This window comes from Neofelis nebulosa, chromosome 1 (assembly GCF_028018385.1).
Source record: "Neofelis nebulosa isolate mNeoNeb1 chromosome 1, mNeoNeb1.pri, whole genome shotgun sequence".
NCBI classification, from domain to species: domain Eukaryota; kingdom Metazoa; phylum Chordata; class Mammalia; order Carnivora; family Felidae; genus Neofelis; species Neofelis nebulosa.
In genome coordinates, this window is record NC_080782.1 from 130,683,332 (window position 1) to 130,702,908 (window position 19,577).

Consider the following 19,577-nt stretch of genomic DNA (forward strand, 5'->3'; position numbering starts at 1 on the left):
GGCGGAGCGCGTCCCGCAGCCGGCTGGTCCCCGTCGCGGCCCGGGTGCTCGACCCGGCCCGCCCGCCCGGTGCGGCGATAGCCATGGCGGCCACTGACCTAGAGCGCTTCTCGGTGAGGGCCCTGCCGGGCCGCGGCGCGCGCGACAGGCGCGGGGCGCTGGGAAGGGGCCGCCCTGCAGCTGGCGGGGGGCGCCGGGCGGGCTGTCAGCTCGGGGACACCCGAACGAGCTCTTCGCGGCGCTAGCGCGGGGTCCCGGGGCGTCGGGAGGGGGCGTCCACTTTGGGCGCACGAGGGACAGACCCCCTTCGCGGGAAGGAGCAAATAAATACCTGCCTGGTTCGGACCAGGTGCGAGGACAGACTGGGGGCCCAGGAGCCGCGGAGGCCGGGGAGGAGGGCGGGGGGGATCCAGGATCCTCCGGACCCCCACATCTCCCGGGGTGTTTCTGCACTGATGGGGGGGGGGGGGAGATTCCTAGCCGCGCAGGTGCTGTTGGATGGGCACAGCCTGTGAAGATGAAACCCCAAAGGATCCTAGGGAGTCTTTCCAATGAGTTGCAGACTTGGATCCCGAAGACCTTGGGCCTTCTTTGCCTTCCCCCTCCACTCCTCTCCCATCCCCACTCCCCGCCTAAGCGCTCAGATCCCGGGTGCGATTCCAGGCAGGTCCCACCTCAGTGGTCCGGTCTGAGGCAGCCATTCCCCCAGGAACCAGCGATTCTGGATACAGCCCAGTGGATGTTTGTTTGGGCCCCAGTCGGAAGGCGTTCTGCAGGGCTCTCTGTTCGGGTGGTCCCTGCAGGGGTCTCTATAGGGCTGAGCCCACCAATAGCCAACTTTCTAAAGGTGTTTATAATTCACCTGGGGGAGGGGAGCATTTTGGGGATTGTGTCTGCCTGTCCTCTGGTGTCTGAGGCTGGATCTGGGTGTGTCTGAAAGGCTGGGCTGTGACAGTGAAGGAAGCTGTGTCCTCTTGCCAGCATGTGAGGCCCTGGTCGGCGGGAAGGGGGAGGGAGGGCCCAGGGCTGTTGGGGGGGAGGGGGAAATGTTGAATATGTGACCGATAAGGAATTGGTTCTGGGGCTAAATAAGGGAGTCAGGACTTATGTAATTAATGCTATAAATACTGTCATCTGAATTAGTGTATGTAAATTTTCCCTTTAATCTGAAAATACATTTGTTGGTCTACTTTGGAAATATGCATAACTGAAGCAGGAGCTCTTGGTTTCATAATTCTAGACTGAGGTGTTTTATTCCCATTGAGGAAGGGGCGCTGTGTCAGTTAAGTAAGTTTAAATACAGGAGGAGTGGAATCAGAGGTTTACCTCACCCCTGCACTATAAATTGGAGTTTATGTACCCAAGGAGGGCAGTCTCTGAATCCTAAGAGACCTGCTGATGAGCTGGAGGCCAAGAGATCTGGCAGTGTTTGTGCATCTGTGCATGTGTGTCTGTGTACATTTTCTGTGTCCAGCTGACCAGAAAGTTATGTCTGAGTCTTGTGTGTGGTCAGAGGTTACCCTAACAGTTGGTCTTGCTGGTGGGAGCGGTATGCAGAGTAACTAGAATCAGACTGTCTGATATGAATCTTAGGCTACTACTTATTGGCCATGTGACCTTGAGAAAATTATTTAACCCCTCAGTGTTCTCATCTATATAATGGGATGAAAATATTACCTTCCTCCTTGGGTTATTGGGCAGATTCAGCGAGAGAATCCTGGTGAAGTACGTAGAGCAAGGTCTGGCATGTGATAAGGACATAATAAATGACACATGATACCTAGTGTCCATGTGGAGGTAGAAACTGGTCCTCTGGGGGCGCCTGGGTGGTGCAGTCGGTTAAGCGTCCGACTTCAGCCAGGTCACGATCTCACGGTCCGTGAGTTCGAGCCCCGCGTCAGGCTCTGGGCTGATGGCTCAGAGCCTGGAGCCTGTTTCAGATTCTGTGTCTCCCTCTCTCTCTGTCCCTCCCCCGTTCATGCTCTGTCTCTCTCTGTCCCAAAAATAAATAAACGTTGAAAAAAAAAAAAAAAAAAAAAAAGAAACTGGTCCTCTGTATAGGAAGGCAGCAGAAAATGAGTTTGCTCCATTCCATGGTCCCCTTCCTAGGGCTCCTGTCACTGCACACCCAGAGATTGTCCTCAGAATTGAGCTGAGGGGGTTGATTGCACTTCCAGGAGGTGGAGTGGAAGAGGCCTTTCCCTCAGATTCCCATGCTGGCATTTCTGTGAGGATTTCGGGTATTATCTCCATGGTGGGCCAAGGCACAGAGACAGGACTGACTCAGGTATGTATGGCTGTCCAGGAGCTTTGGTGACTATGTCAGGTTAAGCTGGCTGGGTGGACGCCTTCCACACCCTCCATGCTCTGAGCCGGCAGCCTCCTGGGAGGACTTGTATGGGGTTGAATTTGGGTGGAGACCTTGGGTGGGGTTTGGCCTGAATTTCAGAGTCTGGACTCCATTCTGCTCTCTTGGCTTGTCATCCTGGGAAAATCATTTCTTTCTCTATCTTGCTATAAAATGGGCCCAACCATACTAATATTCTTCAAAGAGTTTGTGGAAGGTTAATTGCAGTCTGTGGCATGTTTGGAGATCTGTTTAGATGTCTCCCAGCCGCAGGGTTGATTTTGGTGTTAAGCATTGACCATGAGGCTATGATTTGATTGAGCTTTGGCAGGTCTACACTGCCTCCCAGCCCCCGCCCCAGGCTGGCTTGGTGGTCAGCCCAGCCCTGGAGGGCCTGGGAACTGTCCCGTTCTGGAGCTTAGATGAGCATACGGAGTTTGTACTTCAAGGTCATTATGTGCTGGGTTCCTATTGCCCACATAGCATGATATAAACAGGATCAGTAGCCTTTACATCTTGTCTAGGCCCTGCTCAACCCTAGGTCAACCACGGGGTTAGGGTTGACATCTCCTGGGCGTGTATGTCTGGGACAGCGCTCTGGAGAGTTTCTGTTGCCTCTTGCTGTCCTTGAGCAGCCCAACTCCTGTCCACTCTTGTTCTGCTCCTCCTCCTTCCTAGGTCCCAGACTCCTTAATGGGTTCCAGACTTTCCTGCACCCATGGCCATCTCCTGTGTTCCTTCTGTCAGAATCTCATGGGGCAGGGCTGAAACTCCAGGGCAAGGGAGGCTTTAGAGCTGGGGGAAAGCGGAGCTATGAGGGGGAGAGGGAAGAAGCGTGAGCATGGCAGCCTCATGCCTGGCATTCCTCCCAGCCAGTCATCCCCCCCCAACCCCCCCCCCGCCATCTCTGCTTTATCCCCAGCACCATCTGTTACTTCCGTTGTCACCCCTGTAATCTTGACACTTCTCCAAGAAGCAGGCTATCCAAGGAGTGCCTCTTCCCTCCCTGAATCAAAAGCTGGTGGGAAGGGGTGTGGGAGGCAACCCTCTCACGCAGTAGGGCTCTGTCATGGACTGGTATCTCCCTGTCCTGTAAAAATGGCCAGGAACCTCCTTGCTGAGCCATTCTGAGAGAGAAATGAGAGCACAGCAAGGAACGTCTGCGAAGCTCTCAGTGCCCTGGTGGTGTCGAGAGATCATCAGTGAACACCACCTGCAAGGCTGCAGCTCTGTCCCACCACCCTCATGGGCATCGGGCCTTGCTATGGATGTCAACTCTAGGAAGGTCTGCCTGGGATCTTGTTTGGAATGGGTCAGAGCAGGGAGGCTGGTGGGAAGGCACTGGTGATGCAAGGGAGCACATGATAAGGGACTGACTAAGCTCTGAACAGAGAAGGTGGCAAGAAGGAGCCTAATTATAGTGCCAACAAGATGAGAAAATGGATGGAGGCCCTGACCCAGGGCCTGACTTTTGTGAAAAGCTTTGGGTGGCATAGAGGGCTCTGGATGTTTTGTGCCCATCAGGTTGTTGATACCAGCAGCCTGTGGTTGGGTGAGGATGGCAGTCTCTGGCCATTGGCAAGTTTGGACCTGAGACCCAATCCCAGCACCCAAGTAACCCTTGAGATGACAGAGAAGGTAAAGCCCTCTGAATTTGGGGCCCTAAGATGGGTTAGGTGGAGGTGCGTACTGGGGCATTAACTACCATGAATGTCTCTGTGGCTCGGGTCCAGCTACTGGAAGAGAGCAACTGCAGGATGACAGAGCAAAGGGCCTGAGGGCTAACTGGCCTCCGTGTGTCCCCTGCAGCCTCTGCAGCCTTCCTGCCCCTGTGCTTCCAACACGGGTCTTGAGATCCCCAGGCATGGCTCGCAAGGCTCAAGCTTTGCCAGACAACCGATGTGAAGCTGTGTAGGTCAGGAGGGAGACACAGGCACATGGGGAAAGGATATTTTCTAAGGGCAGTTTGCCATCATGATAGAGCTGGAGTGTTCTTTGCTGGGACCATCTGTATCCTCAGGACTCACATGAGGAACCATGGTTGGGAAGAGGAGGTGGAGAACAGGGCAAGGGACGTCTTGGCTGTAACTTCACTTTTTTTTAAAGATATCTGATTTTATTTATTTATTTATTTATTTTTAATTTTTTTTTTTTTTTTTTTTTTTTTTGAGAGAGGGAGAGCATGAGCAGGGGAGGGGCAGAGAGAGGGAGAGAGAATCCCAAGCAGGCTCCACACTGTCAGCATGGAGCCTGATGTGGGACTCGATCTCATGAATGATGAGATCATGACCTGAACCAAAATCAAGAGTCAGATGCTTAGCCCACTGAGTCACCCAGGCACTACCCTGTAACTTCACTTTAATTGCCCTGGGTGGTCTTGAGGCAATTAGATATTCTCGTCCTTAGAACACATGGCTTCCAGGCAGTTCATGGCCCCTATGCTGGAGGACACATTAGAGGGATAGAACCAGGGGAGGAGGGAATTAGGGTCTATTTCAGATCATAGTTTCAAACTATTCTTTGAGGGGCCTCCTAGGTCTGGGCTCCCTGGGGCCTGGGGTTCAGAAGGACCATTGGGTATGGACTCAAGTCCACTTTCCAGACCTGGTTGTGGGGCCAGGGTGCAAGCCTGATACTTAACCTGGTGCTGGCATGAATGGAGCAAGTGACAGACAATTATAATACAGCAGCCCTGAGTATCCACTGGCCATTGTTGGTGCCCTTGCATTTCTCTGCCCCTTCCCAGCACCAGCATCCATCCTGGGATTGGAGAGGGGAGGGTCATGTTTGCTGTCCCCATTCCCCCTTCTAAGGGTGGAGTCTCATTCACTTGGGAACATAGTCTGTTTCCTTCCAGTGATGTCCAGATCAGTTATGGCTTCCCAACTGCAAAGCAGTGGGAGCTGTTGCTGGAGTCCCTGAGCCAAGTGGGACAGTATGAACTCATGAGTTTCCAGTAGCTTCTGAGGCCCAGAGTGTCTCTCCTATCTGCTCCATGGTGGGATGGACCCCTCCTTCTCAGATAGCACAACACAGTCTAAGCAGGTATGTGTCCTAGGCTTGGAGCAAGCTGGCTGGACCCAGAAGTTGGTAACTTCTTATGGCTTCTTGGAAATCTGATTTTGTCATGAGAAGTAGGCAACAAATTATCCCATATTACTAAGCAGTGGCCCTGGCTTTCTATTTGCATGAAGAGGGAGGAAAGTGTCTATTAGTGAGACAGGGAAGCTGAGAGAATGGAGTATAGGGGTGGCCTTAGGCTCCTGGGAGTAGTTTTGCACCCAAAGTCCCTTCACTTCCCAGGATGCAGGAGGGGGTGACTGGCCTTTTGAGAGTGACGGTGGCCTCCTCCTGGGGCCTACCTACCTTGGTGCTGTTATTGCCACCATGCTGCTTGGTCTATGCTCATGTCTTCTCCCAGGTTTTTTTTCTTTTTAAATGTTTATTTATCTATTTTGAGAGAGAGAATGCATGAGCAGGGAGGGGCAGAGGTGAAGAGAGAGAGAGAGAGAAAGAGAGAGAGAGAGAGAGAAAGAGAGAGAGAATCCCAAGCAGTCTCCACACTCAGCACAGAGCCTGATGTGGGGCTTGATCCCATGACCCGGGGATCATGACCTGAGCTGAAATTAAGAGTCAGTCTTAATGACTGACTGAGCCACCCAGGCACCTCTCCTCCCCAGGTTTTTTTTCTCTGTTAGGAGAGAGATGCTTTTGTTCCTAGGTATTCCCTTGATTATGGATAGGTGTATCTTGCCTCTATCCTTCCCTTCTGGCCCAGGATAGCAACATTCCTACCCCCTGCCCTCCTGCACACATCCCTTTGGTTATTTCCCGTAACCTTTGACCTGGGCTTAGAGGCTTGCTGTGGAATCCTGGGATGTGAGCCTAAGCCTTTCCTGGGAAAATTCCTAGGATTCCTCTCAGACTCAAGGACAGTTGTGCTATGACCACGGGTTCTGGCCAGCAGCCTCTGCTCTGGCTATTTAAGGCCCAGGCTGCTTAGAGTAGCTAGAGCTGTGGATTGGATAGTCTGTGCCAGGAACATGGGTGGGGAAGGCTCCCAGTGGCGCAATGACTCGTGGGTCCATTGCTCAACAATTAATAGGGCTTCCCTAGGGCTGGAGCTCTCCTGGCAAGTGGGCTTCCTGTTTGCCTAGCAGGGTGCTCAGGCCAGTGGGTTCTAGGTCTAGGAGCCTGGGGGAGAAAACTGTACGAAGACCGAGGCACCAGAGAACTCTGTGGAAGCCCTAGGATGGGGAGCTCTTCTTTGTTCAGGATTCAGGAGTCAGGTACACTTCCAGTGGGGTACCGTTTCTCTTCCCATCCCAAAGACCAGCCTAGTTTGGGAGGTTTGATCTCAGGGTTCTTTATCCACTCACAGCTTCTTTGGCTATGTTAGTTCACACATTCAGCAGATTTCCAATTTCTTCTGGATAAAATCCTGTTTTTGTGTGGGCAAGCCATCAGACATGGTTCCTCCCCCAAACCCACCTCTCTTCATGGTGAAAGAAGTATCTCCTTTTGGCTGGCATTTAGGGCTGCTCCAGAAAGCTCAGAGCAAGCGTTTCCTGGTCAGGAAGATGACGTCCTAGTTATCCACTGGGCTGTATAACAAAATGCCATTCTCTACTTTGTTCTGGACGGTTGGGCATGGAGGAATGCAGCCGGCCTGAGCAGTTATTATTTTGGTTGTTGTCTTTGATGTGCCAAAGAAATGATGACACAGAAGCCTGGGGCCTGGCTCAGGAGCCAAAAGCTTGTTAGTGATTAGAGAGGGGATAATGGTCCTGTGGAGTTTCCCATTGTGTATGTAGGGCTCAGAGCTGCCAACTCTGTTCTGGAGCTTTGAGGATAGTTGAAGCCCCCTGAGCCAGCAGGCTAGGGAGGTGAGTTGTCCAGCCGAAGGCCCCTCCGGCGGAGCTCTCTCCTGCGGAGCTCTCTCCTGCGGAGCTTTCTCCTGCGGAGCTCTCTCCTGTGGGTCTCCGTGCCCCAAGAATGGAGACACGAGTGTGTTGTCCTTCTACCTCACTCTCCTACCAGACTTGGCGTTGCAGACTGTCAGGCCACGGACCAGGTACACCCCTCAGACAGGTTGTGTTGGGCCCCAGTGGTGTGCTTGGGTTGTGTTGGTTGCCAACCTTTCAGAATTAGGGCGTTGCACGTAAAAATCTAGATTTGTGGATTCTCTGGAAAAATCGTTAAGATTTGGCAGCACTGGGCCTGCGTTCCCACAGTTGGCTGGAGTTGCAGAACCACGGCCATTGTGGACTGAGCACAGGCTCTGCAGTTCCCTGGCGCTCCTAACCTCTCCCTGAGGGACCCCACACTCAGCCAAGTCAGCAGGTCTTTCAGCCAGCAGGCCACAGAGTGATGTGGCTAGAAGTGTGGGTTTTGCAGTCATACTGTCTCCGTGCAGATCCTGGCTTCACCCTCCTGAGCACTGTGGTCATGGGCAAATGACTTCATCTCTTGGAGCCTCCATTGTCTCATCTGTCTGATGGAGGTGATATTACAGCCTACCTCATAGGGCTGATGTGTGGGCCAGATGACATTCAGAGTCATACGTGGTAAGCTCTCGACAACTGTTAGTGCCATTGTTGTTATTCCTGTACTTTTTCCTCTTCACTCATTTACATTACCTGCCTGGCCTCTGTAGCCCTTTGAGTTTAAACTGCGTCAGATTGAGCCCCTGAGGTCTAGGATCTGGTGTCCTCATTTTTTCCTTGGCAGCCATCCCAGGGCCTGGCACACCTGGCAGGCAGGACTGGCGCGTGTGTGCTGAGCGACTGAATGAAGGAGTCCGGGGGCCTTGTAAGAATAGGGGAGGTAGTGTAGTACGGTGGTTTAGGGCAAGGGCTTGGCTGCTCTCAAATCCTGGCTCTGCTCTGACTCGTTTTCTGGTGTCTGTGCACCTCAGTTTCCTTACCTGTAAAATGGGAATTATAGTGGTGTTAGCCACACAGGGTGGGGAAGGGCCGTGTAGGAGACCGTAAACCATTTGGCTTAGTTCACACAGGGTGGTCCTCAGTGAGGTGTTGTGTCATCATCTGGCATTCATTCATTTCTTTGGTTGTAAACACTGAGACGTTTTACTTTCTACACTTTTTCCTTCCCTTCCTTACGCTCCTTGCTTTCTCTCTGTTCCTTTGCATTCTGAGTCTCACTTTGGAAACCCTAGCAGTCAAGATGTCCTCATTTGCAAGGACTGGATGGGCCCACTCAATTAGCTGAAGCAGTAAAGGGGAGATATGGCAGGGGGCAAAGGGAAAAGCTCAGAGGTAGAGCAGATGCTGGCTTTCTGTTTTTTGTGATTTTCTTGGTGCTGCTGTCCTCTGAGTGGGCTTTAGTGTTATTCCAGCCCCCCTAATGGTTATAAGATGATCATAAAAGTTCATCCTGGGTCACCTGATTGTACTGGAGCCAGTCATGGGATCGTGCTGATGATTGGCTCAGGACTATTAGGACGTACCTTTAGAGTTGGAGCTGAGGTCTTAGCTGCAAATTGCAGGGCATTTGTAGGGTCATCAGGCAGCCATTGGGAGATCTGCAATTTCTTTCTGATTTGTATTAACTGAGACATGCTGATGATGCTTTGGAGGCTGCTGGCTCCTCCTAGGCTGGGTCAGCAAAGACACCTGGTCCAGGCACTTTGTAGTGAGCAGCACACCTTGGATCACATGTTGTTGATGCCACATGTAGGATCAGAGGCTGGCATTAGTGAGAGTCACACCTCGGTAGAGTCAGGAAGTCAGATCTATCTCCTGAGACGGAGGAACAGCAATTGCCCTCCTCAGGACCAGAGGCCACTCCTCTGTGTGTATGCATGCGTGTGTGCACACATGCCCTAGAGATCAATAGTCCCATGGTCCCTGAGGCTCTTGAGCAGGCATTGATTGCCTCAGCCCTGTGGTCCCTGGAGTGACAGAGTGCAGCCTGGACAGCAATCTGGGGATGAGCACCTCCCTGTACTCCACACACTTCTCCAGAGGGAGCAGTGTTGTGTGACTGAAGGCAGCCAGGGCCAGGTGAGTGAGGATAGGTGGACTTCTGCAAGAGCCCCCATCTGAGTGCTGCTCTGAGCCTTTGAAGCCTGGAACTGTGAGGAAGTGGGGGAAATGCAGAACCAGGATGGCCTCTGTCTCTGTGCAAGGACTCTGTGGCCGAGTGTGCGCGCGCGTGTGGTTCCCAGACACAGCTGACGGGATGGGTTTTGGCGGCAGGCTACAGGATGTTGGATTGCGTCCTGATTGTGTCACCCTTGGAAGAAGAGGATGAATAAACACATAGCCTTCTCTGCAAGCACAGCACGCCTTAAATTTTGGAGATTTTCTGTTTCGCCTGCAAAGAGAAATGCTCTAGACTCCCTGTTCTGTCCCCCATTTGATCCTTAAGCTGCCACGAGCAGGTGGAACCGAGACTAAATAATGAAGCTCTGTGTGAGGTGGGCAGATGCCCCTGATGCCACAGCAGTTGAAGACAGTGTTCAGTAGTTTATAAATGGCAGCATTGTCTAGCATGTTGGGCATCGTGGTGGGAGGGTGGGAAGAGTGGAAAGCCTGACCTCCCCTCGCCTGCAGCCAACCTCAGGGAGCTTATGGAAGAATTGGAGAACCGGGATGCATAAAGAAAGGACGACTAATAGTGCATGGAAATGGGGTCACAGCCAAGTGAGGGGTCTGGAATGTAGGTGTATAGAGCCAGGACAGAGCAGGTGCCGGGGAAAAGGGAGAGTGAGTTCTGGAGCCCTGAGAAGCAGACTCTGTTAGAAGAACAAATTCAGAGGTAACCTGGCCGAGCCTGTGAGGAAGGCCTCAGACCATGAGGGCCTAGGATGCCATGTGTGTGGGGTTTGGACCTGACCCAGCACATTCTATGCTCCATTAACTGTTTCTGATGTGGGCACCAGTGAGAGGAAGCTCCCTTTGGTGCCTCTTTGTTGGTTTATGTTGCAGCCCTGGGGGCAACCTGGGCTTGAGTGGGGAGGTTGTGACACGATTCCCTGGGGACAGGGGATATGGAGAAAGGGTCAGCTGTAAGAGCAGAGGCTCTGCACAGAGAGCGTTATCAGAGAGCAGATTTAGGGGTAACCCCAACTTGTTTGAGGAGATAGTACCACTGTTCAGAGGGTCCATGTGGAGTCTAGGTTGCCATGGCACACACTTGACTGTCATTGATAAAAGGCTAAAGTGACTGAGCAGGGGTGGGGATGCGGGGGGAACATTATTAGTCAAGGAGAGAGGGTGGAGTTTGTGTGCCAGGGGCTCTGGTGGGGAGGAAAGAATGGTTGGAGGGGTTCAGGCTAAGTCAACAGGCTGCAGATACGAAGAAGTCAGAATGTGCTCAGGTGCTGAGGAGATCACTGTGCAGGAGGGTAGGCACCCAGCGTATCCACTGTTTGGTAGCCACACACTGTCTACTGATCAGTAGCTCCTAGGGCTGCCTCCATTTGGGCCTGTTTCCTCCCCTCTGGAGCTGTGGGCAGGATGGCAGGATGGTACTCACACTCACTGCCCTTCCCTGTCTTTGCTCTTTCTAATGGGCAGTCAGGGCAGAGGGGTTCAAGAATGGAGGAGACGTGTTTCTGCCCAACTTGGAGCTGTTTGGTGCCAGCCTCCTAAGAGGGCCAAACCAGGGAAGGCTGAGCCTGGGAACCTTCCTTAGGAGGACAGCATTTTATCCCCATTCCCAGGGAAGCAGAGAAACTATCCGCACAAATTGGAGTCTGACTTTGACCCTCTGCTTCGGGTCCTGCTGGTTTCTTTTTATAGTGCTGTGGGCCAGCTCCAGTGGCCCTAGCTCACTCGGGACCTGCTGCCTGCCTCTCTCCTGAGGCCAGACCTCCATATTCTCATCCAGAATCCTTTGTCTAAACAACCAGGGCTGGAATGGGTGTGGGACGGTGGTATGAGCCAGAGCCTAGAAATCCCTAGAGAACATTGCTGAGGCAGGAGGGATGAAGCCTCAGTCACAATGCCTCAGACACTAGCCCTGAGACCCAGTGGTGGGTGTGAGGGAGCACCAGCCCCTTTAGCGGGGCCCATTTGTGCACTCCATGCTTGGGTATATGACGAACAAGGGGTGCACATGTAGGATTGTGAGCCCAGCCCAATGAGGGAGGGCCCTCTGATGGAGAACAGGTGTGAGGGGGTCAGACCAGGCCTGCCTCTGCTTGAATCCTGCTTCAGTAGGAGTGTCTGTGAGGTCTGAGCAGGGGCTACAGGAACATACACACTATCCAACCTTGGCCTCTTGAAATCTTTATTTAAGATGGGAGAGCCATTTGGGGCCTCTTCCTGGGCAGGAGGACAGGTGAACCCTCAGGGATGGCGACCAGGATAGATAGTTCCGTGGGCCATCTGTGCCAGGAGATGCCCCAGGCCCAGGTATTGCTTGCCAGCCCAGGTAGAGAAGAGCCATGGGTGAAAGCCCTTTTCTAGGACAGGATCAGGGGCCCTGAGGCACATTGGGCTTCCTGTGTGGAAATTTGTCCTGGAGTTGGAGCTCTGGCAGACTCACACTATGTCCTGAGATTTGCTGAGAACTCTGGCAAGGGCAGGGGTGGTGCATGTCACTGGGGTTTAGCCTCTCCCCACATGGTCCCTCTTCCCCGGTGGGCTCACTGCTTTGCCCTATTTCTCTCTTGGCAGAATGCAGAGCCAGAGCCCCGGAGCCTCTCCCTTGGTGGCCACGTGGGCTTCGATAGCCTCCCGGACCAGCTCGTCAGCAAGTCAGTCACACAGGGCTTCAGCTTTAATATCCTCTGCGTGGGTACGTGTCATAGTCTGGCCAGGGGGCAGCCTCAGACAGGGGATGGAGCTCTGTGCCCTGTCCACTTGTTGAGCTACAAGGGACCTCCTAGGCAGAGAGACACTTTGAGGGTCATGGCGAGGCACTGATTGGTGTCTCTGCCAGGGTCAAGAACAGATATTGGGGGCCTGACTCCAGTTGCCTCGAAGAGTGAACAAGATCAGGGCTGTGAAAGTGCTTTGTAAACTGAGAGTGTTTATCACAGAGGTTTAGATTTGTGTGTTTATTTTTAAAACATTCACTCTTGTTCCTACTGTGTGTTAAGAACACTATGGTAAACAAGACTGTCCTATTATAATACCATGCGAGAGCTCCAGCACGCATCTGAACAAATACAGCCCCAAACAGGGAGGCTCTGGGAGGTTCCATGGGTCTCAAGGCCAACTGTACAAAGAGCTCTGCCACACCCTCTGCAGGTGCCTAAGCCCTGGCATCTGCTGGGCTGTGGGTTCCCCTCGGGAAGCAGCCTGTCCTGAACCGGATAGCTAGCTGGAACAGGAGGCCACTGATGGCTTTAGACCCTGGCTCATGACCAGCCCCAGCCCAGGAACGATGGTGTGCAGAGCAGGTGATGGGTCCCATTGAGGCTAGCAGAGGCTAATGTCCAGTGGATCCCACAGCTGCCTGGCTCTGCCTCTTCCCCACACCCTGAGGAAACATTTCTCACATCCCACATAGCGATGGCTTATGTCCAAGTCAGCCTTTTGGCTTTTTCTTCCACACGTTTTTGAGGCCACCAAGAAGGGGTGGCTCCTGGGGATGGGGACAGCGAGGGATGGAGTTGGAGGCCTGCCCTTCTCTTCTGTGTGGAGGCTGAGGTGCCCAAGCCCCACCCATCCTAGCCAGCAGCCAGGGACAGTCCTGTTTCTAAACTTTGACATCTCCTCCATTCCTTGCTCCCCAGGGGAGACTGGCATTGGCAAGTCCACGCTGATGAATACGCTCTTCAACACGACCTTTGAGACAGAGGAAGCCAGTCATCATGAGGAGTGTGTGCGCCTGCGGCCCCAGACCTACGACCTCCAAGAGAGCAACGTGCACCTCAAGCTGACCATCGTGGATGCTGTGGGCTTCGGGGATCAGATCAATAAGGATGAGAGGCAAGAGGCGGGAAGGGCGACCCCGCCTACTCTCATCCCTGCCCCCCTCCCCCCATGGTGGGCTCTGTTCTAACGCTCTGCCCAAGCACCCTTAATTCCTAGTTGCTCCCACACTAATCGGCAAGCCCTCCACTCTATGGGGGGCCAGAGGTCCCAAGGACCCCTTTGGAGGTTAGGAGACAGGGTCAGCCACCTATACCCAGACAGGGAACCCCAGACTGAAGCCGCTTGTCCCTACAGAGAGCAGGTTGGGGGCGGCCCGCGCCCTGCGGCTCAGTGCCTGCCTCAGGAGTGATGGAGCTGTCTCTAGTTACAGGCCCATAGTTGACTACATCGACGCGCAGTTTGAAAACTACCTGCAGGAGGAGCTGAAGATCCGCCGCTCACTCTTCGACTACCACGACACGAGGGTCCATGTCTGCCTCTACTTTATCACGCCCACTGGGCACTCCCTCAAGTCCCTGGATCTGGTGACCATGAAGAAACTAGACAGCAAGGTACACACCCTGCCCCCCAAACTTGTTCCGTGGGCTTCATGGTCCTCCGCTGAGTTGGGGGCTGCAGTGTGACTGTCTACTGTGGTCCTCAGGGGCTCTGCTGCTTAGGGGCCTGCAGATAGCTCCTGGGCTTGGTCCTGTTTTCTCTTGCCTTTTCCCTACTGCTCCAGTGGGCCCTCATCACTCTGGGTTCTTTCTGTAGAGCTCTGTCTCCTTAGTCTGGTCCTGAGCCCCTTTCTTCTAGCTGAATTATTTCTTATTTAAAAACCAAAGCTGGGTTTGCCCAGAGGACTAGTTTTTAGGGCTAGAAGGTGGTTTGAGGGAACCAGGGCTGTAAGAAGCCCCATAGTCAATTGGTACCACCCATTAGAAAGGCCCCAGGTGGCTGGGTTCAGGCTAGGGCTGCCCATGGGAGCAGCTCCATGTCTCTGGCCTCCTGCCTTTCTGCCTGGGGATGTGGCCTGGGCAGGGCTGTCCACAGTCAGGGAGAACTAACCTGCTGCCCCTCACCCCTCATCCTGGCAGGTGAACATTATTCCCATCATTGCCAAGGCTGACACCATCTCCAAGAGTGAGCTCCACAAGTTCAAGATCAAGATCATGGGCGAGCTGGTCAGCAATGGGGTTCAGATCTACCAGTTTCCCACTGATGATGAGGCTGTTGCCGAGATTAACGCAGTCATGAACGTGAGCATTGGGCACTGGCCTCAGGGCCAGAGGGGGCTTGGAGCCAGCATAGATCTGTGGCAGCCCCAGAGACTCTGGCTCCCCCAGGATTCCCCAGGATTTCCAGGATTCAGGAAAGACGCGTGGGTGGGCATCTGGAAGCCAGCCAGTCCTACGTCCTACGGCCAGGAGATGGGAGGAATTGGTATTGGGCTGGTGCTGGGCCTTTCCCACGCTTAAGTTTCACAAGATAAGGATGCAGGGCAGGAACTGAAACCTGTAGGAGTAAGCAGGTAAGATGCCAGAGCTTGGGAACGTGGAGGAAAGCCAGGTTTGCAGGTCCTGTGAGGGAGCTTCTAATGGCCCCTAGGGAGCCCAAGGTCTGAAAGAACCCCTCAAATGTGAGGAAGATGGGGGTGCAGGTTCAGCCTGCTCTCCTATTTGGAGGCCTTAGGATACTTCTCCAAAAGAGAGCCAGGAAGCAAGCATCTGGCCATGCCTTGTTCAGGTGTGGCATCCCTTCCCTGGGGTCCAGGATAGTGAGGGAGGGTCTGTCCATTAGTCTGTCCACCCAATGCTCACCCATACTTGGGCTCCTTTCCAGGCGCACTTGCCCTTCGCTGTGGTAGGCAGCACTGAGGAGGTGAAGGTGGGGAACAAGCTGGTCCGAGCACGGCAGTACCCATGGGGAGTGGTGCAGGGTAAGTGACTAGAGGGAGCACATCCCCAGGTGGTGGGCCTAAACTCAGTCTCCTGGTCTGTGTCCTCCCTTTGACTGTCCAGTGCCTGTGCTGCCAATGGAGTCGGCCTGGAACACTTGACTGCTGTTCCTGTGTCCTTTCCTCCCTGTGCCCACCTGTGTGTGTGCTCACCTGATGCCCCACGGGCCCTATGCTTTCAGTGGAGAATGAGAACCACTGTGACTTTGTGAAGCTCCGGGAGATGTTGATCAGAGTGAACATGGAGGACCTCCGAGAACAGACCCACAGTCGGCACTACGAGCTGTACCGGCGCTGCAAGCTGGAGGAGATGGGCTTCCAGGACAGCGATGGTGACAGCCAGCCCTTCAGGTGACATCCTGCGTGGGGCGTGAGCCCATCTCCACAGCCACGGCCAGATTTGCCATGCTGGCAGCTGTGCCTGGTGGGGGTGGGGGGGTGTCTCATGAGCCAGGGGGAGGGGCATGGGGACCCCGGCACCCCCACACCCCTCCTGTGCCCAAGTGATCCCCCTTCTCCCATCCCGTCCCGCTGCAATCCCACCCTTGGCCTCTTGTCTGTGTGTCTCCACAGTCTGCAGGAGACTTACGAGGCCAAGCGCAAGGAGTTCCTGAGTGAGCTGCAGAGGAAGGAGGAAGAGATGAGGCAGATGTTCGTCAACAAAGTGAAGGAGACAGAGCTGGAGCTGAAGGAGAAGGAGAGGGAGGTACGTGTGGGCTCCAGGTCTGGGAGAGGCCAGGTGAGGGAGGGCGGGGCCTGGCCAGGCTCACAGGAAGCCCCTGTTCCTCCTCTGCTCCCAGCTGCACGAGAAGTTTGAGCACCTCAAGCGGGTCCACCAGGAGGAGAAGCGCAAGGTGGAGGAGAAGCGCAGGGAGCTGGAGGAGGAGACTAGCGCCTTCAACCGCAGAAAGGCCGCGGTGGAGGCCCTGCAGTCCCAGGCCTTGCACGCCACCTCGCAGCAGCCTCTGAGGAAGGACAAGGACAAGAAGAAGTAGGTGGTGGGCCTCCTGCCCACGCTGGCTCTTGCTCCCTCCTGGGCACCCACTCTGTCCTACTCTTGGCTCCTTGAGTCTACTTTGGTTCTCGCCCATGCTCTGCCTAGTCACCATTTGGCTCTCAGTCCCACCCGCTTTCCCACTTCATTCTTGCCCTCCTTTCTTTTCTTCTCACTGGTGAGCTTGATATCTCAGGATACTGGGTATTTGTGCATGCTCTGTCTTGCACAGGTAACCCCTTGTTACCCCCCCCCCCCCCCCCACCGATTCTCTATTCCTCTCTGTCTCTCTCTTTCCTGGCTCTGTCTCAGGCTCTGTCTCTGTTTCTTTCTTCCTGTCTCTGTCTCTGTCTCTGTCTCTGTCTCTCTCTCTCTCTCTCTCTCTCTCTCTCTCTCTCCCCCTCCTGCCGCCCCCTCAGAGCTGGGATGGTGAAGTCCGGGCCACACAGGCCTAAAAGGGTATAGAGGTCTCAGGGAAGGTCTTTCAAGCCCAGAGAGGGGCAGGACCCGTGAATGTCTGCATTTCCAGATTCCAAAATCTCCTGTGGTTTTTGCTTGGGCAGCGTGGTGCATCCCCCTTAGGCTCTACAGTGGATGTGGGACCTACATTGGTTGGCAGGTGGATGCTTGAGCCCAGGCAGCACTGGCCCCCGGGCACTCTGCTCACTGCCTGGTGGAAGGAAGGACACCAGCTCCCTGAAGGGGCTCTGGGAGTCCTGCTCCAGAGAGGAGCTGCCCTTCAAGTAGAAGTTAGAGTTGGAAGAGAGAGGACAGGAGGCTTCCAGCCTCCTGCAGTGCAGTGAACCTCTTAGCCAGGTGGGGGCAACTCCGAGTCATTTCTCCTCAGCCTTTTTCAAAGCCTCTTTCCACACTCTCAGCCAGAGTCCAGATGCCCTGGTTCCTAGGGGGTCTCCCTCCTCCACACTACTTCATTCAGTGTCCCGTACCTCATCACGCTGTGGGATCTCGTCCATCCCTGCTTCTCCCTGCCCCTGGCCTGGGTCAGATACCATCTTTCGCTTATCAGCTGAGGAACTAAGCAGATGATTCCATTTTTGTCCTCATTCTCGAGTTTCTTGGACATTCATGTCTTCTTGGAATGTTTGGGAATGTGTGTGTTCAAGCCCTTCTTTCCCTGGTGGCAGTGGAGGCTTGTGGTTAAGGCCATGCAGCAGGTAGCCAGCCGTGGCTCTGGGACGCTGCTTGTGGCATCAGCACTCTCCCCGCCCCTAGTATTGCCATTCCCTAGCGCACATACACCCATGCACACAGTCTTACTCTCACTCCAGCCCTGTCACATGCACAGACTCAGGCACTTGTCATCCAACACACACAGCCCCCAGGGCACATAAGCACAGAGACATCTGAGGAAAAAAACCTTCTTGAGCTGCTTCCTGGGAGAGATGAGGGGGACAAAGCCAGGCATTTAGGAATGAATGCTAGTTCTTATTCCTAAGGCCTGTCCTCTGCTTTGGGACAGACCCTCCCCACCCTCCCTCCTTTCTATAGTCTCCCTCGTCCTGCTTCCTGGTGTGTCCCACCCCATCTGCTGGCACTGTTGGCAGAGATGACACCCTGCCTGTCCCCAGGGAGGACCCTAGCCCCACATTTCCCTCAACCGTGTGAATTTGCTCTCTGCTTTGCATTTGCTTCCAGCCCCAGCCTCATGTCCAGCTCTTGGCTTGGTGAGCCTTGGGGCTCTGTGAATTGGAATCTCTGTGGGTTTCAAGCTAGTGGCTAAGAATCCAGTTTCTCCTGGAAAGGGGTGTGTGGGTCTACATCCCAGGTGTTGGCATCTAAAGAGACTGTGCCCTGCTCCCTGCCAGCTTGGTCTGGGCCATCTTGTTTCAGAAAAGACAGGCAGAATCTCCTAGGAGATAAACTATGGAGAAACTACTCAGACACTGAAGACACGGACGTGTGGCCAGGTCAGGGCCAGGAGGTTGGGTGCAGGCTGGCTGCAAGGGCAGCAGCACAGCTCTCGGGGTGAGAGTTCATCTGTGGTGTCGGGTCTCCCTGCCTTCCCAGTGTGGCCTGGGTCTGGGAAACAGGTCTTTTCTGCTTGCTGGACATGCCAGAAAGCTTCAGTCAGTTTGGCCTCCGGGAGAGACCTCTCCTCCCATGCTGGCCTTGTGAGGCCAGGAGTTGGGTAGGTGAGGTGGCCCGGAGTGCCCCTTCCTCCTGTCCTGGTCAGGGGAATGGGGTATGTGAGGAGCGCTTTCTGGGTGGGGGGGGGGGGGGGGGTGGTTTTTCATGACCACTGAGTTGGATTGCTTTGATTGGTTATACTTGGTCTTTAGATTTTAATCCATTTTTGCAAAATTACTTCCCAATCAGATCTTGACCCTCAGCCTGGAATGCCACAAACTAAAGCAAATTCTCTGCTTTGCTCGCCATAAATGCCAAACTGACTGCCCTTTCCCAGCAGCCAACTTGCTTTCTTTTGTTTCTGTTTGATTTGGTCGTCTGCGTATCTTTTAATGTGTCTGTTTTTGTTTTGTTTGTTTTATTTTTATTTTTCAGTTAACGCACGCACAGACTTACATGTCAAGAGCGGACTTTAGACTTTCATGTGTTAAGTTGCTTGAGTTACACCTTGTGACCCTTCTTCTCCCATAACATGGTGTGAGGACGGACTGGGAGCCGGTACAGACTCCAGTGTTTACAGCCTTGCTTTGTCCCCTACCCCCACCCCAGGCTGCCCTGGGCCTGGTGGGCCACCCTCTCTATGCAAACACGTCAAAGCCATGAATGCTGGAATCCAAAACTGACAAGGTTTATTTTTTTCAGAGCCAGTGGCTGGTCTTCCATTTACAGTGTCACTATTCCTTGACGGAGCAGTTATGTGCCGTTCTAGCGAAGGCCCCAGCCGGCGATGCTCGGCCTAATTGTTCAGCGTCAAGATGGCAACTCACGCGGTGCCCTAGGTGTGGCCGCGTGGTCTGGTATACATGCTGCAAAATTCGCTCGATTCCCCCTCAGTTTAATTTTTCTAACCTAGAGCTTAATTTCAATAATAACTTTTAAGATACTTCTAAATTTATTTTGGCACAAGCGTAAAGACAAATAATATCCTCTCCCGTTATTTTCATAAGTAACCCAGATTCCCTCATTTTTTAAAAACTAAAAATATCTCTAAACCTTTCTTATGTATAAAGTATCCCTATAATATTTAGGGAGAGGTGGGTAATAAACATCCTGTGATGACAGTGTTTGGAATTTCTTTATGGATGAAAGTGGGACACGAAGGAGACCACATGCAGTGTTTTAAATGTGGACGTAAATGGAACAGCAGCCCAAAGCCGTTGTCTGTGTGCTCCACAGGTGCTACCCATACACAGGGACCACTCCACGTGTGTGTTAAGTGTTTGACTCCAACTAAGACCCCCCCCCAAACCAATCCTGCATATTCCTAATGCAAAGAGTACTCTGCCGGGAAAAGGTCGT

The 19,577-nt window shown here is 53.6% G+C and overlaps 1 protein-coding gene across 7 annotated transcripts in view; it reads left to right on the top strand.

The window, feature by feature from the left end:
- The window catches only part of SEPTIN8 (septin 8), a 26,444-nt gene continuing 6,867 nt past the window's right edge, over positions 1-19,577 (top strand). Inside the window, exons 1-10 of one of the 7 annotated variants that reach the window (XM_058736672.1) lie at positions 2,266-2,287; positions 11,995-12,115; positions 13,059-13,254; positions 13,571-13,751; positions 14,277-14,438; positions 15,022-15,118; positions 15,319-15,487; positions 15,710-15,842; positions 15,937-16,127; positions 18,921-19,339. In XM_058736672.1, coding sequence (XP_058592655.1) covers positions 13,088-13,254; positions 13,571-13,751; positions 14,277-14,438; positions 15,022-15,118; positions 15,319-15,487; positions 15,710-15,842; positions 15,937-16,127; positions 18,921-18,963 — 1,143 coding nt within the window. In that variant the 5' untranslated portion in view covers positions 2,266-2,287; positions 11,995-12,115; positions 13,059-13,087 and the 3' untranslated portion in view covers positions 18,964-19,339. Of the gene's footprint in view, positions 114-2,195; positions 2,288-11,994; positions 12,116-13,058; positions 13,255-13,564; positions 13,752-14,276; positions 14,439-15,021; positions 15,119-15,318; positions 15,488-15,709; positions 15,843-15,936; positions 16,128-18,653; positions 19,340-19,577 lie in introns of those variants that run through there. The other 6 variants (XM_058736661.1, XM_058736678.1, XM_058736654.1 and 3 more) reach the window with 6 other exon arrangements.